The 19471-nt window shown below is 44.6% G+C and overlaps 1 protein-coding gene across 1 annotated transcript in view; it reads left to right on the plus strand.

The window, feature by feature from the left end:
• SLC30A8 (solute carrier family 30 member 8) overlaps positions 1-19471 on the plus strand; it is a 173462-nt gene that overhangs the window by 117303 nt on the left and 36688 nt on the right. Inside the window, exon 6 of the mRNA XM_069622138.1 lies at positions 388-493. Within this exon, the coding sequence (XP_069478239.1) occupies positions 388-493 (106 nt within the window). The remainder of the gene's footprint in view (positions 1-387; positions 494-19471) is intronic.

Below are 19471 nucleotides of genomic sequence, written 5' to 3' on the forward strand. Positions count from 1 at the left end.
TGCTATATGATGTAAAAACTTGACTTTTGGTGGGAATACCTGGACATGAGGTTTCCACAGTTGTGAATGGTGTGACAATCTAGGCAGATGATGGCGATATCTGTTTTGTCATATCAAAGCCTCTCATATAATGTGAGCATCAGAGCGTCTCATCGTAATATTGCAAATCCCTAGCAAATGATTGTAAAACACGTAAATGTAAATGCTATAGCCATTGAATGGAACTATCACCTGGGCATGTGATCCAATATCCAGCATTTTCACTATGTAAAAATCCATTCCTATTGGTTTTGACAATTTGTGTCTAGTCAAGAAACTGTTTATTTCTGCTAGGAGGATGGATTTTTATTAAGAACATTAATAATTAAATATTCTTGTGTTTTCCAGCCAGAATACAAAATAGCTGATCCCATCTGCACATTCATTTTCTCGATCTTTGTTCTGGCAACTACAGTTACAATTTTACGGGATATTTTGCTTCTTCTGATGGAAGGTAAGATTCCTCTTTTGTTAAAAGTCTCACAAATGTTGTCTTAGAATTCATAGAGCCTTGCAAATACCTGTATAGACCCTTACACCTAATTTCGTTCGATATCATAGATATCACTGCTCTCCTGTAACCTGAAAATAATATCTTTACCATACAGAAAAAAAACGTGTTAAAGTTGGGGTTTTGTTACCAGTTTGCCTGAGCCAAAAGAGCACCTTCCCAGCTACTTAAACACTGACATCAATGCATGATTTTCTTTTCAGAAACTTTTCGTTTGAACGTTCTTGTTCAAACTGTTCATTTGCAGATAATGAAACTGAAGCAACCCTTATGGCTGAAGAGAGGAAAGCAAGCCATTAATGTATGTAGTTAGGCTCTTCAATAGTCCTTCTTTAGTAGCCCACCAAAAAACAGAGGTGTATATTGGAGGTCTCGAACCGTCCACCCACAGTCAAGGTACACTTGGGGAGTGTTAGGGAGAATTCTCTGTTTAGGCTGAATTTCCTAACCTAGTGAGTCCCCCAGCAGTTTTGCTGGATTTTTGGGGTTTATTTTTTTTTCTCCTGCCAAGAGTGAGACTCTTTTACCCTCACTCTTGGGCCTGATTTGAGTGTGTTTCCTTGAATCTAGATGTGTTTAATGGGCTATGGGGTCTTTTACTCCATAGGGCCTCATGTGTTTTTGTGATGTGTGTTACACAGCACCCTCAGTGCAGTGACACAGGGGTGTCATAGTGACCCACAGGATGGACTCCATACCCTGGGACTGACTACTGTCTCCCAGGGCATGTAAAGTCACCATTGACTTTACTAGTATTAAATTCTGAACAGAACCAGTACAAACCATCATATTGTGGACGTACTGACTGAGGCAATTCAATTGCCCTGGGGTCTGTTAGTCGAGGGGGCACGTCTCCGTCCCCCCTGATCGAGTTTTGGCTGGTGGCAGTGGATACTACTTTTTATATTCAACCGCGAATATTTTCGTATGAGATTTCCCATTGTTTTAGGCTACTATCTTTATTTAATTATTTACGGTAGCCTCGAACATCCCGCCGGTTTATTTAATTAATATTAATTCTCTGGTTGGTATTTTTTGCCAAAACTTGATTCTAAAATGGCGTTTGTGTTCTCTTCTGTGACTCCAACCCAAGTCGAGCCCTTTGTTCCACTTTTTGGCGGGCTTCTCCACAGAAGCCCTCCAAAGTGGTGCCACTGTGTCTGGGGTACTTAGGAGGCGTGGAGGGGAATTTAGGCACCCTTGACTGAGTTGCCTAGGCAACTCAAGTCGCACTCCGTCCTGATTGGCCCAAGTGGTGAGCCGGCCGGCTCACCACTTAGCATGTTTGAGTGACAGCTAGGCTGAGTGAATGGGGGTTTGCTGCATAAAAGCAGGGCTTTGGGGACTGGAACTTCAGAAGTCGCCACAGGACCTAAGAATCCAACGAGGGAGAAGCTGAGCCGACCTGCCACAACACCACGACCGGTGGAACCCTACTGGACCGTCTCACCACTTTTCCCAACGACAGAGGAGATCTCCCGCCAGAGAGTCTTCTTCCATTGACTGGTGGGGATAACCAGTTTCACCGTCTTTTCGCTTTCCCGACGTATTTCGTGGCCGCCTTGCCCGTGCTAAGCACCCCGGCAACCGGGATACCACGTTTTACCACGACCGCGAGATAAAGGTACCACCTTTTACCTGAAAACTCTGCGGCTGGTTTCTGCCCTGGTAGTGCAACGGCCTGCATCTTTCCTCCACGTCGAGATCCTCTCTTCCCCTGGACGACGCCGCAACTTGCAACCACTACCAGGAACAATGCCACCGCTGGAGGATCCTTCCCACTTAACGTACCGTGTCCCGCCTGGCTTCCCTTGCAACCGACAGTACGGGTAGATTTAGCCCCCGGCTTTCGAACCTGGGTTAGCCTGGGACACCCTGGCTAAACTTTTCTAAGCCTCTCTAAACTCTTCACTGAACCCTCTGCAAGACTTTCTAAGCCTAGTGTAACTGTGTGATCTTGGGCACATTTGTGCTCTGCTCTCTCTAAGAGTGGGCCCAGCCTTTGGACTTTGGCTCACCAGTGACTTTTTGCTCTCTGCCTTGCTAATAGTGTTCCTGAATCGTAGAGTGGTGTAATCCTGCATATTCTGTCTTTTTCCCTCCCTTTTTCACAACCTTAGTATAGTGCAGTCTAGTTAAGCGCTCACCTCTGTATGAAAATAAGTGGTGTCTTACTGTGATTTTCTAATAAGGGAAAAAGGGGTGTATGTATCATAATAGTAACTGTGTTTAGAATATTTTTACAATAAGAGTGCTGGAGTGTTTCAACTGTGTGTTTATAAATAAATAATTATATACTTTGATACCAAAGCTCTGGTCAGTGTTTGCTTGTATTATTGTATCTGAGTGCCTATTGAGTATACTTTGCATACTGCCTAACTCTTCTTGAGGGAAGTCTGACTGCTCAGCCACAGCTACCAGGTAAATCTGGGTGGTACAGACTGCTACCAAGTGAGTTTACTGCTAACACCTGTAGTCTTAAATCTTTTGCAGTGGTCCCTAGGGAACTGCACAGGTTTCTGCCTAACATGGAGAATGTCACACAGAATGCCACATATCACAGAAACAATGTTACAATGACAGCACTATGCTTATACAGACTACAGTGACACTGTGGAGCAACAAGAACAAGATAATTGATTGAAATCTGATTTGTATTGTGTTGCTTTTAAAGCACACTTTTTGAATTTGTATTTGTGTTGCTTATATAGCGCAAATGTTTCTCGGACGGGCACCGGTGCACTGAGCAACAGCAAGAAAGAAACGACCAAATGTCAAGCCAGTAGCTGAGTAGTTTAATGTTGGGAATCAAAATGTGTTTAGTGCAAATAACTGCTTTGTCTTCGAATGGCTAGAGGCAGTTAATTCCATAACATTGCTGCCTGGTAGGAAAAGGACCTACCACCCCATTTGGAGAAAGTTGTTTTAGGAACAGCCGCTAGGCCCAAGTCTTGAGATCAAAGAGACGTCAATGATTGTTATGGTAGGATTAATTTAGAAAGATCATTTAGCTCAGGAAGTTCCATGGTTTTACATTTTAGGGAAAGGAGCCAAGTAAGTTGTATCATTGTCAGACACTTTACCGTGGAACCATGTCACGGGAGTAGTGTTGATCAAACCCACACTTGGCAAAGTTTAAATGAGTCACAAGCAAGGTTGCATGGTGGATTTCTGCCGCATATAGGGTTGGATGACCAGACTTCAGCAAACTATTACCATACATACTCACAGAGGCATTTTTCAATGAAAGCGAGCCATGGAGCTCTTTGTTACGCACTACTACCATCTGCTGCTGCGCCGTCCCCTCCATTCACCTGCCGGATCTTGATGCCTGTATGTACTCTTGCTGGTGTGGGCAGCCGCTTCAAGGCCGACGGATACTGGGGGGTATACGGTCACTGGATGGCACCGACAGTGTTTCCAGATGGCACTGGTGGAGCGGGTTCCCTTTGTGGCAAGGTCCAAACAATACCATCATCATGTCGCAACCCTCTGCGATCCGATCACATGGCACCATTCTCGTCGGCTGCCATGGGTTTCCACAGACACAGGAGGAGTAGCGCGGCCAGGATAAAAGGCTGCCGGCTTCTCTTCCCAGTGCGTCTTAATGCTCATCTGAGTTTGTACGTTTTCCTGCTGTCTCTGGTTGCAGTAGTACCGTTCAGCCCCTGTCCTTCCTTCCTCTTGCTCCTGCTCTTAGTTCATTGCTTTGACTTATCCTGCCTTGTTTTCCTTTCTTGCTCTTCTGCTTCCTCCTCCTCTTCTTTCTCTTCATCCTCTCTTGGTTCTTGATCCTGCCAGGAGGTGGCTCCTCTGACTTCTTGTCATCATCTCGCTCCCCGGGCCAGTGGGATCCTTGTGGTCTCACTGCCTTCACATCATGTTGAATCCGGGGAGCTTTTGAGCCCGTGGTGTGGGGGAACTGGTTCCCAACCTTGTCCAGGTTCACATCTTCCTGGATTGTAAGGGGGCTGGGTCTCCTGCCTACACTGACCCTGATCCATTCTGGAAACCCCTGCGAGTCGGTGACTCCAAGGAGAAAAAGAAGGGAAGTACACAATCAGGAACGGGTAAGCATCACACCAGTGATGTGGCCGTTGACAGATTAAGACGCCTAGACAACAAACAGGACATGGCAAATCTGAAAGAACTACAGGATGAGATGCAGGACCTGCATCCAGAGGTCGCCTCTCTAAAGCAGAAAAACACCAGCCTTCGTGCAGTGGTGGACTATGATGTTGCCTCCTCGGCCTCTGAAAACGCTGTAGCCCACTCTTCAACCATTACGTTTGATGGGGACCCGAGAAAACATACAGAATCCGTGAACCACTGCAAAATTCAGTTCATTTACAGGCCGGGCCATTTTTCACACGAAAAAACAAGGATAGGGTATATCCTGAGCAATCTGATGGGGAATGCATTGCCCTGGGCTGCACCTCAAAAATCTACAAACAGTCTGATTTTGAACGATTTCCATGACTTTGAGAAGGTGTTTCTGGAGACATTCCAATCCCCAATCAGGTCTCAAAGGCCCAAAACCAGTTGATGGAGATCAAGCAAGTTTCTCAGGACCTTTTGATATACATTGTACGATTCCGCCAGTTGGCCACTGGCACCGAATGGCCAATTGCTACATAACAGACGTTGTTTAAGCGAGGACTACCAGAGGAATTAAAAGAAAACGTTGTGCCTTACGGGGACCCTCAAGAACTTAACGCCCTGATCGACCTAGTCCTGCACATTGAATGCAACTAACTGAACACAGAGGCAAATGAAGAGGGGTACAGCACATTCCACATGTGTGGCCAACCTTGCCTCCATCTTACATAGCCCTGAGCCCCAAAGTGAACCAATGCAATCGGGGGCAATTCAGGGTCTTTTGACTAAGGAAGAAAAGAAATGAGGAAGGGCAAATCGCTTATGTTTGTACTGTGGAGGATCAGGACATTTCCTAGGTACTTGTCCAGTTCATCCCACCCAGGATGGCGGAAAACTAGTCGGCTTGTCTGAGGGGAAGGCAACAGCAAGTCTGTCCAGTATCCCGTCCATTCCCGATCTCACCCGGGTTTGATGCCTACATCACACCTCATTGTCCTGGAGATCCAACTATACAATCCTAAAACACTTCGGACCATGACCACAATGGGATTGCTGGATTGCAGTGCATCCAGCAATTATATGGACCAGGCATTTGCAACTTTACACCGCATCCTGCAAATACGAGAAGAAAGCCTGGCACCAGTGGCACTAATTGATGGATCATTGATCTTCTCAGGCCCTGTCACCCATCACTCTGTACCTGTTGGTATACGTGTCAGCCAACATCAGGAACAACTCGCGTTTGATGTCTTACGGAAATTGTCCTATATGATGTCTTATCCTTTGGTTTTTGGTCTACCTTGGTTGTCCTACCATAACCCTTTTATTAACTGGACCAAGCAAAGCATCATATTTGAATCCGATACTTGTAACACCAATTGCTGTAACCAAATGGTCGGAGGCACCCATAAGTCTTCCACATTACTCAATTCAACCAGTATCTTGTCCAACATTTGTGCCACCTATGATGTCCCTGGGGTATACTCAATGTTCTGTAAGGTCTTTGCCGAACTGGAAGACATACCTCTTCCCGCACACCGACCTTTTGATTGTTCCATTACACTGCTGCCAGATAAACCCATACCCCATGGAAGGATCTACTCACTATCGCTGCTGGAAGATCAAAAGATGCAATGCTATCTGAAAGACTGCCTCCAAAAAGGGTACATCATCCCTTGCCAGTTTCCCGCAGGTGCTTCTCTGTTCTTTGTACCTGAGTAAGAGGGCACCCTGAGACCTTGTGTGGACTACCAAGAACTCAATACTATCACGGTAAAAGACCAATACACCTTGCTCCTTATTCAGGACATCTTGGAATCACTAAAATGTGCCACCTACTTCACCAAATTGGACCTACTTAGTGCCTACCACTTGGTCCGGATCAAGAAGGGTGACGAGTGGAAGATGGCTTTCAAAACATTACAGGGCCACTTTGAGTATAAAGTAATGCCCTTTGGTCTGTGTAAAGCCCCATCGATCTTCCAACGATTCATGGATGCCACCTTCTCTAATCTGCTCGGGATAACCATGTGGGCCTATCTCAAAAACATTCTGGTCTTCTCCTACGCTCGCTCAGAACCTCAGAAACATGTGGCCCAGGTTTTTCATCGCCTAGCGCCCAACCATCTTTATGCAAAGCCCACTAAGTGTATATTCCATCAAACGAAGATCGACTTCCTAGGACACTCCATCAGCGCCCATGGAATCCAAATGGATGCCAGCAAGATGCAAGCCATTAAGGACTGGCAGAACCCCAAGGAACCAAAGGGAGCACAACATTTCCTAAATTTTGAAAACTACTACCGGGACTTCATATCCGATTTTGCCTGGCTGACCTTGGACATAGCTCAGGTACTCAGCACCAATCAGGCTCTCCGTGGTGACCACCGGCAGAATCTGCATTCCAATGGATTAAAAGGCATTTATTTCTGCACCCATACTACGTCTTCCTGATGATTCTGTCCCGTTCTTCATCAAAGCCGATGCCTCTGATGTAGCCATTGGAGCAGTACTGCTACAGTCCGATGCTCAGACATCTGTGGTACAATCCATTGCCTTCTACTCCCCAAAATTAACATCCAGTGAGGTCAACTATTCTGTGATCGAAAAGGAATTACTAGCCATCAAGTAAGCCTTTGAATGTTGGAGACATCATATATAGGGAGCCTTGTAAACCGTGACTGTTATCACCGATCACCGCAATCTGCAACACTTGCAATCCTTGCCATGCCGGAACAGCTGTCAGGCCAGATGGGCATTAATTTTCTCCAAGTACGATTTCCTTCTTACCCATATTCCTGGTATTTCCAATGTATGTGCTGATGCCTTGTCCATATCTTTGGACTCCAACGTTGATCACAAAGACTACCCTACAACCATACTCCAGCAAAAACAATACATAAGTACCATCCAGTCCTTTTTCGATCTTGTTTGTTCTGCCATGACATCTGAACCTGCAGCTATCCGTCTCTTGATGCTAAAGGACATCCATATCAAGGATGGTCTGGTTTTCTTTCATAACCAGTTATACATGCCTACACATGAGCTCTAAAAACAGATCCTGTTTGGATTCCATGACATCCCCAGGCTGGGCACAGAAGTCAGAAGACCACTCAGAACTGGTTTCTCGTATCTTTTGGTGGCCTGGGATACATAAACAGGTGGCGTCCTATGTAAAATACTGCCCCATTTGTGCCCACTCCAAAACATCTTGGCAGAAGGCTATTGGTCTGCTGCAAAGCATTGAACAACCACCCAGACCTTGGCATACCAACGCTTACTCGGTCTACCCATTAAGATCATTTTGGACCGTGGTACCCAGTTTATTGCTCGTTTTTGGTCACAGCTCTGTACCCATTTAAAAATACAAAGAGAACTCAGTCCCAACTATCATCCCCAAACAAATAGCCAGACGGAGAGGACCGATCAGACACTCAAGAAATACCTCCGTTGCTATGCCAACACCACTCAGAATAACTCATACTCCTGCCTGGACATGGCAGTGTTTGCCTATAATAATTTGTGGCATTCCTCCATTGAGCCTTCGCCCATTCTGGTCAACTACGGACAAGATCCTTGTCTGTCCCCCCTGGAGGCCATCGTGGATAGCAAGGTTACTTCGGCAGAGGCACTGATGCGACATGTTCAACACATCCATTGGCTTACGGACTCCGTTCTACAAACCACCAAGGCCCAGGGGGTCAGAGTGCTATGCGCCACTGCATCTGCTGTGAGCCGCCCGGTCCACTCACCTGCCGGATCTTGGTGCCTGTACTCCCGCTGGTGTGGGTGGCCGCTTCGAGGCTGACGGATCTTGGGGTGTATGCAGTCACTGGATTGCACTGATGTTAGTTCCAGGTGGCACTAGCGGAGCCGGTTCCCTTCAGGGTCAGGTACACACAATACTGTCATCATGTTGCATCCATCTCGGATCCAATCACGTGACTCCATTCTGGATGGCTGCGACTGCTTTGGGTTTCCTAGGAAACAACAGACGCGGAAGGAGTACCACAGCTGGGATAAGAGGCTGCCGGCTTCTCTCCACAGTGTGTCTTAACACTCCTAAGAGCTGGTACATTTTCCTGCTGTCTGTGGTCTTGCAGTAGTACTGTGCATCCCCTGTCCTTCCTTCCTCTTGCTCCTACTCTTGGTTCTTTGCCTTGACTTACCCTACCCTGTTTTCCTTTCTTACTCTTCTGCTTTCTCCTCCTCTTCTTTCTCTTCTTTCTCTCTTGGTTCTTGAACCTTCCTGTCGGAGGCTCCTCTGGCATTTTGTCTGCATCTCACTCCCCAGTCCAGTGGGATCCTTGTGGTCTCACTGTCTTCACATCACATTAAATCCAGGGAGCATTTGAGCCCGTCGTGTGGGGGAACTGGTTCCCAACCTTATCCAGGTTCACATTTGTCTGGACTGCAAGGGGACTAGATCTCCTGCCTACACTGACCCCGATCCATTCTCGAAACCCTGTGAATCGGTGCCTCCAAGGAAGGAAAGTGCACAATCAGGAACCGCTAAGCAGCGCCCTAGTGATCTGGCCCTTGACACCATGGAGCTACAGACGAGCATGAGGATTCTAAATATTTAGTGCATTAGGACGTAACCATAAACCAACAGCCTAAGCATGAAGCCCTGATGACGGCCTTGTGGAGGTCAAAACATGTGTCGGCATTGTTTGTCTAATGATTATAAAAACATTGTTGTGATTTGAGCAGTTTAGCTGTTTACTTTTTTATGAGTAGAGATTTGGACATTCTTTGGTACAAACAATCAACCTACTAAGACAAGGTTCCTCTTCATTTTCTTAGGAGATAAGGAGTGCATAGATTTGTACCGATTCTGTACTGACTTTTAAGGAAGGCTCTTATAAAAATGAATCAGAATATTTGAGATTAGTTGCGATAAAAGCCTTCAGCACCAACACCTTAAGTGACAAGGAAGAGCCTTTGTCAGAACCTTTAGTTGGTAAAAGCAGGTTTCGAGAGATTTTACTGATGTGTGGAAATGTTTTGTGTCCATCCGGAGTCCTCAATTACATTTTTTAAAGGATGAAGGATGTGGAGATCCCAAGGCATTTAAGGAGTCAAATCTGGAGGCAGGATCCCAAAATAAATTACTGCAATCTTAGAAGCATGACAGTCAGTTAAGGTTCATGGATTGGCTAAGCATCATCATAGTCAGTAAAGTTAGCATCTATATCTTGTGAAGTGTCATTAAAGTTGACCATTATTTTAATATGATATTCATATGCATAAAAATCATACCACATTTGTGCAGTAGCTTTATAAAGGACTGAAGATAAGGGCTCTATTAAATTGGGGACGAATTAAATCCTTGCCACTCACCCCAGGCTACAGGAAAAGTGTAGAAGCAAAAAGTGTATAATTTTACTGCCTGTGTTCTGGCCTTCAAGATCGACTTTCTCCAGGACAGATCATAAAATACTGAAACATGGGAGGTGGACTAAAAGGATGTCATGATTGACTGTGTCAAATGCCACTGACAAATCAAATGGGACCAACGTCTGGATGAACCAGTGTCAACCAATCTGTGGCTGTCAGTTATCATTGCAAGGATCACAGTCTGTGTATATTTTCCAGGGCAAAAACCTACTTGCCAGTCATCTAGTAGTTGATTTTCCTCTATCTAAAGTTCTAATTGTCCAGTGGCTATTGTCTCATATTCATTCCATATAGATAAAAGCTGAAAAGATAAAAGATAAAAGCTGATATTGATCTTACACTAGTGGGTCGGGAGGATAGCTCAGCCGCAACTCGTTTGTCTTGGAAGCAAGACAACGCATAGCAAGACAGGTTCAAATCTCAGTCACACTCTTAGAAACTGTGGTATTAAGTGCATAATAAAATAACAATTATAATTATGATCAGAAGGATCAAGTTGTGGTTTCTTAATAATGTGAGAAAACAGGCATTTTTTAAATCGAAAGACACTTCCACCATAAATAATAACTGATTGATTAATCTTCAGAGAGGGGGCAGATAGTCTTAGCCAGTCTTACAAGGTATGGATCCCTTAGAAACCAGGTGAGTTGGGCTAGTTCAATATTATCTAGCTCAAAATCACATACATGTTTAAAGTTTGAAAACTGAACTGGAGAATTATTAGCATCCCAAGTGGAAAACAGCACATCAGAGTCTGGAATAAACATTAATGGCATAATAGAAAATGTAACACTATTTTATAAAAAGGATGCTACTTTATTACAAAAGCCAACAGAAGCTTAATTGCGTGTGGCACATGCTGATGGGGTTTGCATTTCAGTGTTCAGTGTAAATATTTCGTTGTGTATGTTAATACAAGACTAAATTATGTTGCTCAAAAAAGCCTTTTTGACAGAATAATCATTCCTTTGCATTTTCCATTCTCAATTTACAGTGAAAAGATCATTAGTACAGTAAGTAATCTTGAAACAACAGAGTGGCATAACAGCTGTGTGTTTCTTACAGGCAGTGAGTATATTTTGCCTCTTGGCTTGTCCATATCCCTTTCAGTGACACTTTCAGTAGACATGGAGTAAACCCCATATTCCTGATTTCCTGATAACACCTCATTGCCCTGATTACTAATTTCAATGGTACTCGAGGCTTTACCTGCACATGTCTTCAAAAGTTCCCTTTTCTCCTTATAACCTGACCATCGAATCCTCCTTAGTCCAACCGATGGAATCGAGGATCAGAAGACACTTCTTTTGGAACATTCTGGAAAAAAACAGAATTAAGTTTACTGGAGACCATCCTTGTTCTCCTCTTCAACATCACCACTCCAAAAGGAAACTCTCTTCATGTTCCAGAATAAAACCTTAATTAAATTGAACAACATTCTTAAGAACTTTTTTAATTTTTTTATTAAATAAAACATTTTATTGTTTTTCATGACTGAAGCAAAACAGCCACAGAACAAAAGAACAAAAAACCCACAAACAAAGCGGCAGAACAAAAGCACTTTAGGACAGCGTCCACATCTTAAATCAACAGAATATCATTTGCGTTACAAAACACCACAAGTTCTTCCCCCGGCCCACCCTCCATCTGTACGTGCCTCAGGGCCCAGACTCGTCACATTTCCCCCATATTTTAACTGCTTTGGTTGGGCAGCCTCTTCTGCCATAGATTCGGTTTACCATCATAGCACATGAGTCCATATCCAAAATCCACTGTTCCAGTGTCGGGGGGTCTGGCACTCCCCATTTTTGTGCAATGTTACGCTTCATTAGGGCCATCGCAGTATTCAGTAGCAGCTTGTCCCATTTATTAAAGACAGACGGGTCCGGCACACCGAGGATCAGGACCCTCGGGTTCAGTTCAATGGCGCAAGTGAGCACCCTGGAGAGCTTTGTACAGCAAGCATTCCAAAAGGTACGAATCCGGTGGTATAGCCACAGAGTGTGGAAGAAGGTACCCTCCTCCTCGCCACATCGGAGACAGTTCGAGTTTGTAGCCCTCTTCCAGCCATATAAAGTAGTTCTAGGATAGTATTCTATGCAGGACTTTGAGTTGCACTAGCCTGAGCCTGGAGAAGATAGCCACCTCCCGTGGATGCATAAGAACCTGGGTCCAGTCCTCTGGATCTATCTCCCATTTAGCCTTTAATCTCGATAGCTCGGGGATAGCAAAGGATGCAATGGCGTTGTAAAGGATGGATGTGCATTTGGTGGGGATGTAGGCGGGGAACATATTTCGCTCTATCGGTGTGTAGTCGGGACGGTGTCCTCTGGAGATATGTGAACTCTCAGGGTGTGGGAAAACTGCATAAAGTGATATCGTTCTGTGGTAGGCAGCTGAAATTTGCACTGCATGTCCTCGAACAAAGCTAGTTTCCCGTCCCTCACAGTATCCTTTACCCTCAAAATTCCTGCTCTTACCTAGCGTGGCCATGGTTCAAGCTTCTCAATTTCCCTCAGGTTACCATTTTGCCTTAGAGGCTGTGCTGCGGTTATCTTATTTCCCCACCCAAGAAACACGTGTGCCTGTCGCCAAGTGGTGGTGATGTGGGTTGTAGGTGTCTGCCGAGGGGGCCGTTGTGGGGATTGATATAATAAACCGGTCAAGTGGCACAGCGATTAGAGCGCTCGCTTTGACATCCGTGCAGAGCCTGTTAACGCAGGTTCGAATCCCAGCGGGGCCAAACTCAACCTTTCATCCTTCCGAGGTCGATAAATGAGCACCACACACCGTGGGTAATAATAAGCAGCGCTCAGATACCTGAGGGTTCGTAGCGCTATATAAATGCCTAATTAATATTATTATTATTATTATAATGTCTGTAGCGGGTCAAAGCCCTGCATGGCATCCAATTTTGCTCTGATGTGGGGCAGAGCCCGGTCCCCGTGGATCAGGTCGTTGACCACCGCGAGCTGTGAGGCCCAGTAGTAGGTCTGGAGGCGAGGTACCCCTATCCCACCCTCCCAGACCGATCTCTGCAAAGTGCTCAACGCAATACGTGACTGGCCTCCCTCCCTGATAAGTTCCCTGAGAAGGGTGTCTACTCGGGTAAATTCAGAGGTAGGGATCATAAGTGGGGCGTTCTGCAGGACGTAAAGGAATCTAGGGAGTGCCATCATCTTAAAAAGTGCGGCTCTCCCCATGAGAGTCAGAGGAAGGAGCTTCCAGTGACAAACGTCATTAACAAAAACCTTTCTATGATCGGTTGGAGGTTATACATCGCATATTTGGTTAGATCAGTGGTAACCCATATTCCCAAGTATTTGAAGCCCTGCCTTTCAATCCGATACGGGCAGCTCGGTGGGCTGGCCTGCTCCCCTCCCTTCACCGGGAAGAGTGTTGACTTCTTCCAGTTGATTCGCAGTCTGCTAAATTCCCCGTAGCTAACGAGCTTCTGGGTCACTATGGGACAGGTCTGAACCAGGTCGGCCAGGTACAACAGGAGGTCGTCGGCGTACAGGGAAGTACGATCCTCATGCCCCTAGGGCCATCTGAAAGCCGTCCGATTCCTGCACTGGCGAAGCCACAAAGCCAGCGGTTCAATCGCGAGGGCAAAGAGGAGGGGGGACAGGGGGCACCCCTGTCTTGTGCCTCTGCCCAGGGGAAAGGATCGGGAGGTCCACCCGTTCACCCTGACCTCTGCTTGGATGTTTGTATAAAGCAATTTTACCCAGCACAGGAAACCCTCTCCAAACCCCATACGGTCCATGATTTCCCAGAGGCTATCCCATCTGATTGAATCGAACGCCTTTTCAAAATCAACTGCTAAAAGGGCTAATGGGGTGTCCAGAATAGGGGCACGGTCCACCACCAGATGGAGTAGGCGCAGATTCTTTCGGGTTGATTTATGTGGCATGAAGCCACATTGACCTGGATGTATCAAGGTGTTGACTACTTGCTGGAGCCGGTTGGCCAGAAGTTTAGCCAGGACCTTTGCTTCCCCGTTAATTAACGGGATTGGCCTATATGAGGCACATTTCTCCTGTGGTTTATCCGGTTTGGGGTTCACCACAATGGTGGCCTTGCAGAGGTCTTGTGGAAGGGAACCTTGTTCTCGGGCTGTCAGCAGCATCCGATGCAGGGGGAGCTATGTTATTACTCCATAGTTTCCGCCAGATTTCGGCCGGGAACCCATTGGGGCCCAGAGTTTTCCCCGTTTGCAATTGTGCCAGTGCATCTGCTATTTCAGCTTCGGAGATGTTGGCGTCCAGCAGCTCTCGCTGTTGTTCTGAGAGGGTAGGGATTGCTCTGTCGTCAAGAAGGGTTGGGTCAAGCGACACCGATGGGGCCCGATACAGCTCAGCATAAAATTGGGCGAATGCCTCCGTTATCTCAGCGTCCAATCGGCATCTCTCCCCCTGCGGGGTGATGATTTCCCGAATGCAGCGCTGTCCCTCATCTTTCTTCTCTAACCACGCCAGCATTTTAGCCTTGTCCCCCAGCTCATATATCCTAGCTCTGGATTCCCAATGGGCCTGCTTGGCGTTATCCAGCATGAGATTACGGAGGTGTTTGGTGGCTCGTTTAAGGGATATGTGGGTCTGGGGGGTTGGATCGAGGGTATGTGCATTTCCCGATGGGTTTCCTCGGCTTCGGTCTCATTTATTTTCCGGAGCCTCCCCTCCTCCTATTCGCCGTCCAGGAGATAATTTCCCCCGTAACACTGTCTTGTAAGCCTCCCAGATCACCACTGGGTCGTTTTTGCCTGTATCGTTAATCTTGAAGTACTCGGTGGAGACCTCTGTGAGGCGGTCCACCAATTCTGGGCAGTTCAGATAGTAACTGTTCAACCTCCACGTTCTAGGTGGGGCCGTACCTTGTAGGCATGCTTCCACCAACAGGGGTGAGTGATCCGAGATTCCCTGGGGAAGTAATTCCATCAAAGGTATTCTGAAAAGATCTGTGTGCGGGATAAATAGATAATCGAGCCTGGAGAGGGAGCCGTGGACACCCGAATGGAATGAGTAGCCCCTGTTTTCAGAGTGGAGTTCCCGCCACACATCACAGAGACCCAGAGCAGATACAAAGCCGGAAAGCCTCGTGGGGACAGTCGGGTTACACTGTCTAAAATGGGAGCGGTCCATGGAGTTATACATGACGTCATTAAAATCGCCTGCCAGGAACCATTTATCGGGTTGGTGTTTACCCATAAGGGTGGTCAGTTCTTCTAAAAGCACCTGCCCCAGTCCCGTTGGGGAGTAGATTGAGACAAACCCTTATGTTTCCCCCCAGAGTGTACCCAGGTCCAACACATAGCGACCCCAGGGGTCCTGCTCCTGTTCCTGTAGTGCAAAAGGGACGCGTTTGTGCATGAGAATGAGGGTGCCCCTGGATCCCATGGTGTATCCCATGTGGAAAGCTATCCTATAATTGGTCCGCTGAAAGAAATTACAGTGCGATCCCGCTAAGTGAGTTTCGGTAATCAGGGCCACATCGGGGGAGTGTCTAGAGAGTAGTTGCTTAATCAGGCGTCTCTTGATCGCGGAGCCCATCCTGTTCACATTCCAGGTTATGATCTTAAGGGACTTGGGACGTGCAGTAAGTGGCATTTGAGAATGGTCAGGTGTCATCTTGCAAGATTATTTGAGGGGTTGGCGGGTGGCCCACGGGGATATCATCTCAATGCATGGTGGTGTAGTGTAAAATAAACAAAAATTGATGGTTGAGTCAGTGCCTGGGCGTGCTATAAGCCCAACTAACCAGAAACACTGCTGTCCCTTGGGAGTTGCAGGGATAAGCTGGTCTTGAAACAACCTGGAACTCTTCCCAACAAAACCTTCCCTCCCACTCCCCATACTCCACACCAACACGAAGTACCTGTCGCCCCAACATGTGCTGACAATCAGAGAGAAAAAGAGTAGATTGTCAGCGTATAACAGCCCCTATAGAAGTTCAACTAGAACTGATGGGGGGGGATAAAATACCCCAGGTGCGAGGGTAGCAGATGCCCGCTTACCGCATTGTAGGTGTGTGACACGCCTTTGGCGTCCTTCTGAGGGCCCCTTGTGGTGGCCTCCATGGTATGGAAATACAAAAAGTTGTGGGATCGCTAACAAATTGCGTGCGCTCTTTTCCACTCTCAAATTTCAAAAAATATATATAATGAAAATACGGAGGGGTCGGCAGCAAGTAATATCACTCCCTCAAACTTCCCACAAAGTTTGTACAAAGTAGACAAAGAAATCAGAGTTCGGGAGGATATCTCGCGCTCACACCAACAACTTATTGTAAGACCTATTATCACTAGTGCTAAAATTCTTCTGAATAGGTACAAAAGTTCCTCAAGTTACATAACAATTGTCAAATATATTATTTAATTTTGACTTTCAAAGTGTAGAACAGCCGACACGTGTTTCGACCTTTGGTCGTTATCAAGGCTGTACAAATCATTACATTCGTTCAATATATCATAAAAAAGGAAAGAGAAAATTCAAAAAACCATACCATATAGTGCCAACATGTCAGATCAGGATATGGGAAAATTCACGCCATAAGCAAGATATAAAATGAAAATTCAAAGAAAAATAAACAAAAGGCAATGGTTTAGTTTTTCTACAAAAAATATAAATACATAGATAAATAAATATATTAATTCTGTGTGTTCAACATAGTGTCCAATTATCATCTGATTATATAGTAATACTCAACCCCAATATATTAGTTACACAGATTACTGGTTATCACCCTGTGACGCCATTCCAACATGACCAGAGAATATGTGAATATTCCAAATACATCATTGGACAATAGAGTTGCAACTTACCCTCTCTATGTCAATAGATTATATCTTCTGTCTCTGTATAATAGACCCTTTAGGTTAAAATTGAATAATATGAATTACATAAGCGTTTTATCCCATATTGTAACATAAATTAAAAATAAAATGTTCACCAACCTGAAAGTCTATTCCTAACATACCATATGTTCCAATGGTCTTAACATTCCAAAATTTTTAATCCAAAATTGGCTTTCTCCTACAAAAAATAATATATGTATTTTGGTAATGGTGCTTCATAGGGTTAACTATAGATCCCCCATGTGTTGTCATTTCAAATATATTATTGAGCAGGATAATATTGTATTGTGTTCAGTTCCCATATGCACATCATGAGTTACTAAAAGGACCTCCCTCAAACATACCAAAAGGATAGTTCAATATATCTTGTTTACAATTCTCCATAGGCTTACCTATACATGGGCTGGATCCCAGAACTTCAATATGCTAAGGGGGTCCCACGAGGTTGTCCTTCCATTTAAATGTATTGTCACTCGCGAGATCGCGGGCCGCAACCCGATGACGTCACGCGCACGCATGCGCGATGACGTCACGCATGCGCAATGACGTCACGCGCATAACCGCGCGATGACGTCACGCGCACGTCCGCGTGGCGGCGCCAAATAAACGCGCAATTAGCGTGATACGAACAAATATCACAGATTTTCCTAATTAGGAAAGCAACATTAAATTGCAAATAATTCTTATTCATTGACTATATCCATCAATTATGGTTATCCAATGTTTTAATATTGATAAAGCTACTCTAACTCAAATTTAACTTGCCGTATTGGTTAATACAAAATGATACAATAAAACCACAAATAGTTCTACAGTTACATCCTCATGATGTATATGCGTCCACCAAACAAATGAATTACATTACAACCCTTAAGTTATTTAGATAATCTACACTTTCACTAATGAGTACATGGGATCCTATGTTTTCTGATCCGAGCATTTGTCACAGATTTCCCTAATTGGAGAAACATTAAATTGCCAATATATCTTATTCATTGGCTAGTATCTATCAGTTAAGACTACCCAATACTTTAAATCAGTAGAGCTACTTCCACTCGAATTTAACTTGCCGTATTAATTAATAAAAAATGATACAATAGAACCACACCTAATTCTACACTTACATCCTCATGATGTGTATACGGCCACCAAACACATAAATTTCATTACATCCCTTAAATTATTTAAATGATCTACACTTTCACTAATGAGTACATGGGATCCTATAATTTCTGATCCCATATTTGCAAAACTCTGGTAAGGCTGGAACAGCATCACAAGTTGCGATAATTACAATAGGTGACATTACCAATTATGCTGGTTACATTGATTTGTAAATCAGAAAGGAGAAAAATTGTCAATCATATTACTTTATAAGAAAACATGCATTTCGTGGTCCTGATTAAGACCGACTATAGTACTCCTGAAATAACAAATTAGTTTGCTCTCTTGTTGCCTGAGTTTGAGCCTAAGATTTCCACCCCGTTTACCCATCTTCACTTGCATAAGACCAATGAATCTTATATCCTCCTGGCTATCCAACTGATGTTGCAGCTGCCAATGAATGGACATTGGTGTCATAGGATCACTACTCTTTAAACTAGCCAAATGTTCCCTTACTCGTATTCTCAGTTGCCGAATAGTACTACCAATATAAAGCTTACCACATGTACATATAATGGCATAAACGACAAAGCACGTTTTACAGTTAATAAACTGCTTGATCTTAATTGTCATTGCATTATCATCTGTAAAGGAGTCACAATTGACATGCGCATATTTGCACTGGTTGCAATTGCCACATTTAAAAAATCCCTTCTTGCCTTTAAGCCAAGTACCTTCAGTACTATTTGTCTGAACATCCAAAAAGGAGGGACTCAACTTCTGTTTGATACTGTGTGCTCTCGTGAAAATAAATTTGGGTTTCTCAGTCAAAAAAGATAACAGATCCTTATCAAGTCTCAAAATATCCCAGTGTCTAGACACCATTTTATACAGTAAGGATGAGTCTTGCGAAAATTGAGTTATTATAGAAATACAATCACTCTCAGGTTTCTCTTTCACACGGTCACATAAAAGCTCCAATTGACTACACTCTTTGTACTTGTCTGCCGCTTTCTTAATACATTTCAGGTTATATCCTCTCTTTTGGAATCTTCGCGTGAGCAGATCAGACTCCCTCTGATAATCCAAATCTAAACTGCAATTTCGCCTGGCCCGATAAAATTCCCCAGCCGGGATATTATCGATTGTTGATCTCTGATGACTACTTTTTGCATACAGTATTGAATTGACTTCTGTTGGTTTACGATATGTGTGTGTTTCTATTTGCCCATTATTCACAAAAATGTGCAAATCTAGAAAGTCAATGCTTTGTGGGCTCACTAGACCTGTAAACCTAATACCAAATTTGTTATGGTTGGTGTGTAGCACAAAGGTGTCATATAAAGCAGGAGACCCTTTCCATACAATTAAAATATCATCTATATATCTTCTCCATGCTATTAGATTCGTTTGAAAGATCTCCTGATTGTAAATATGTGTTTCTTCAAATTGGGCCATAAACA

The sequence above is a fragment of the Ambystoma mexicanum genome, chromosome 5q (genome assembly GCF_040938575.1).
Source record: "Ambystoma mexicanum isolate Mex_15411 chromosome 5q, UKY_AmexF1_1, whole genome shotgun sequence".
Classification (NCBI taxonomy): Eukaryota; Metazoa; Chordata; class Amphibia; order Caudata; family Ambystomatidae; genus Ambystoma; species Ambystoma mexicanum.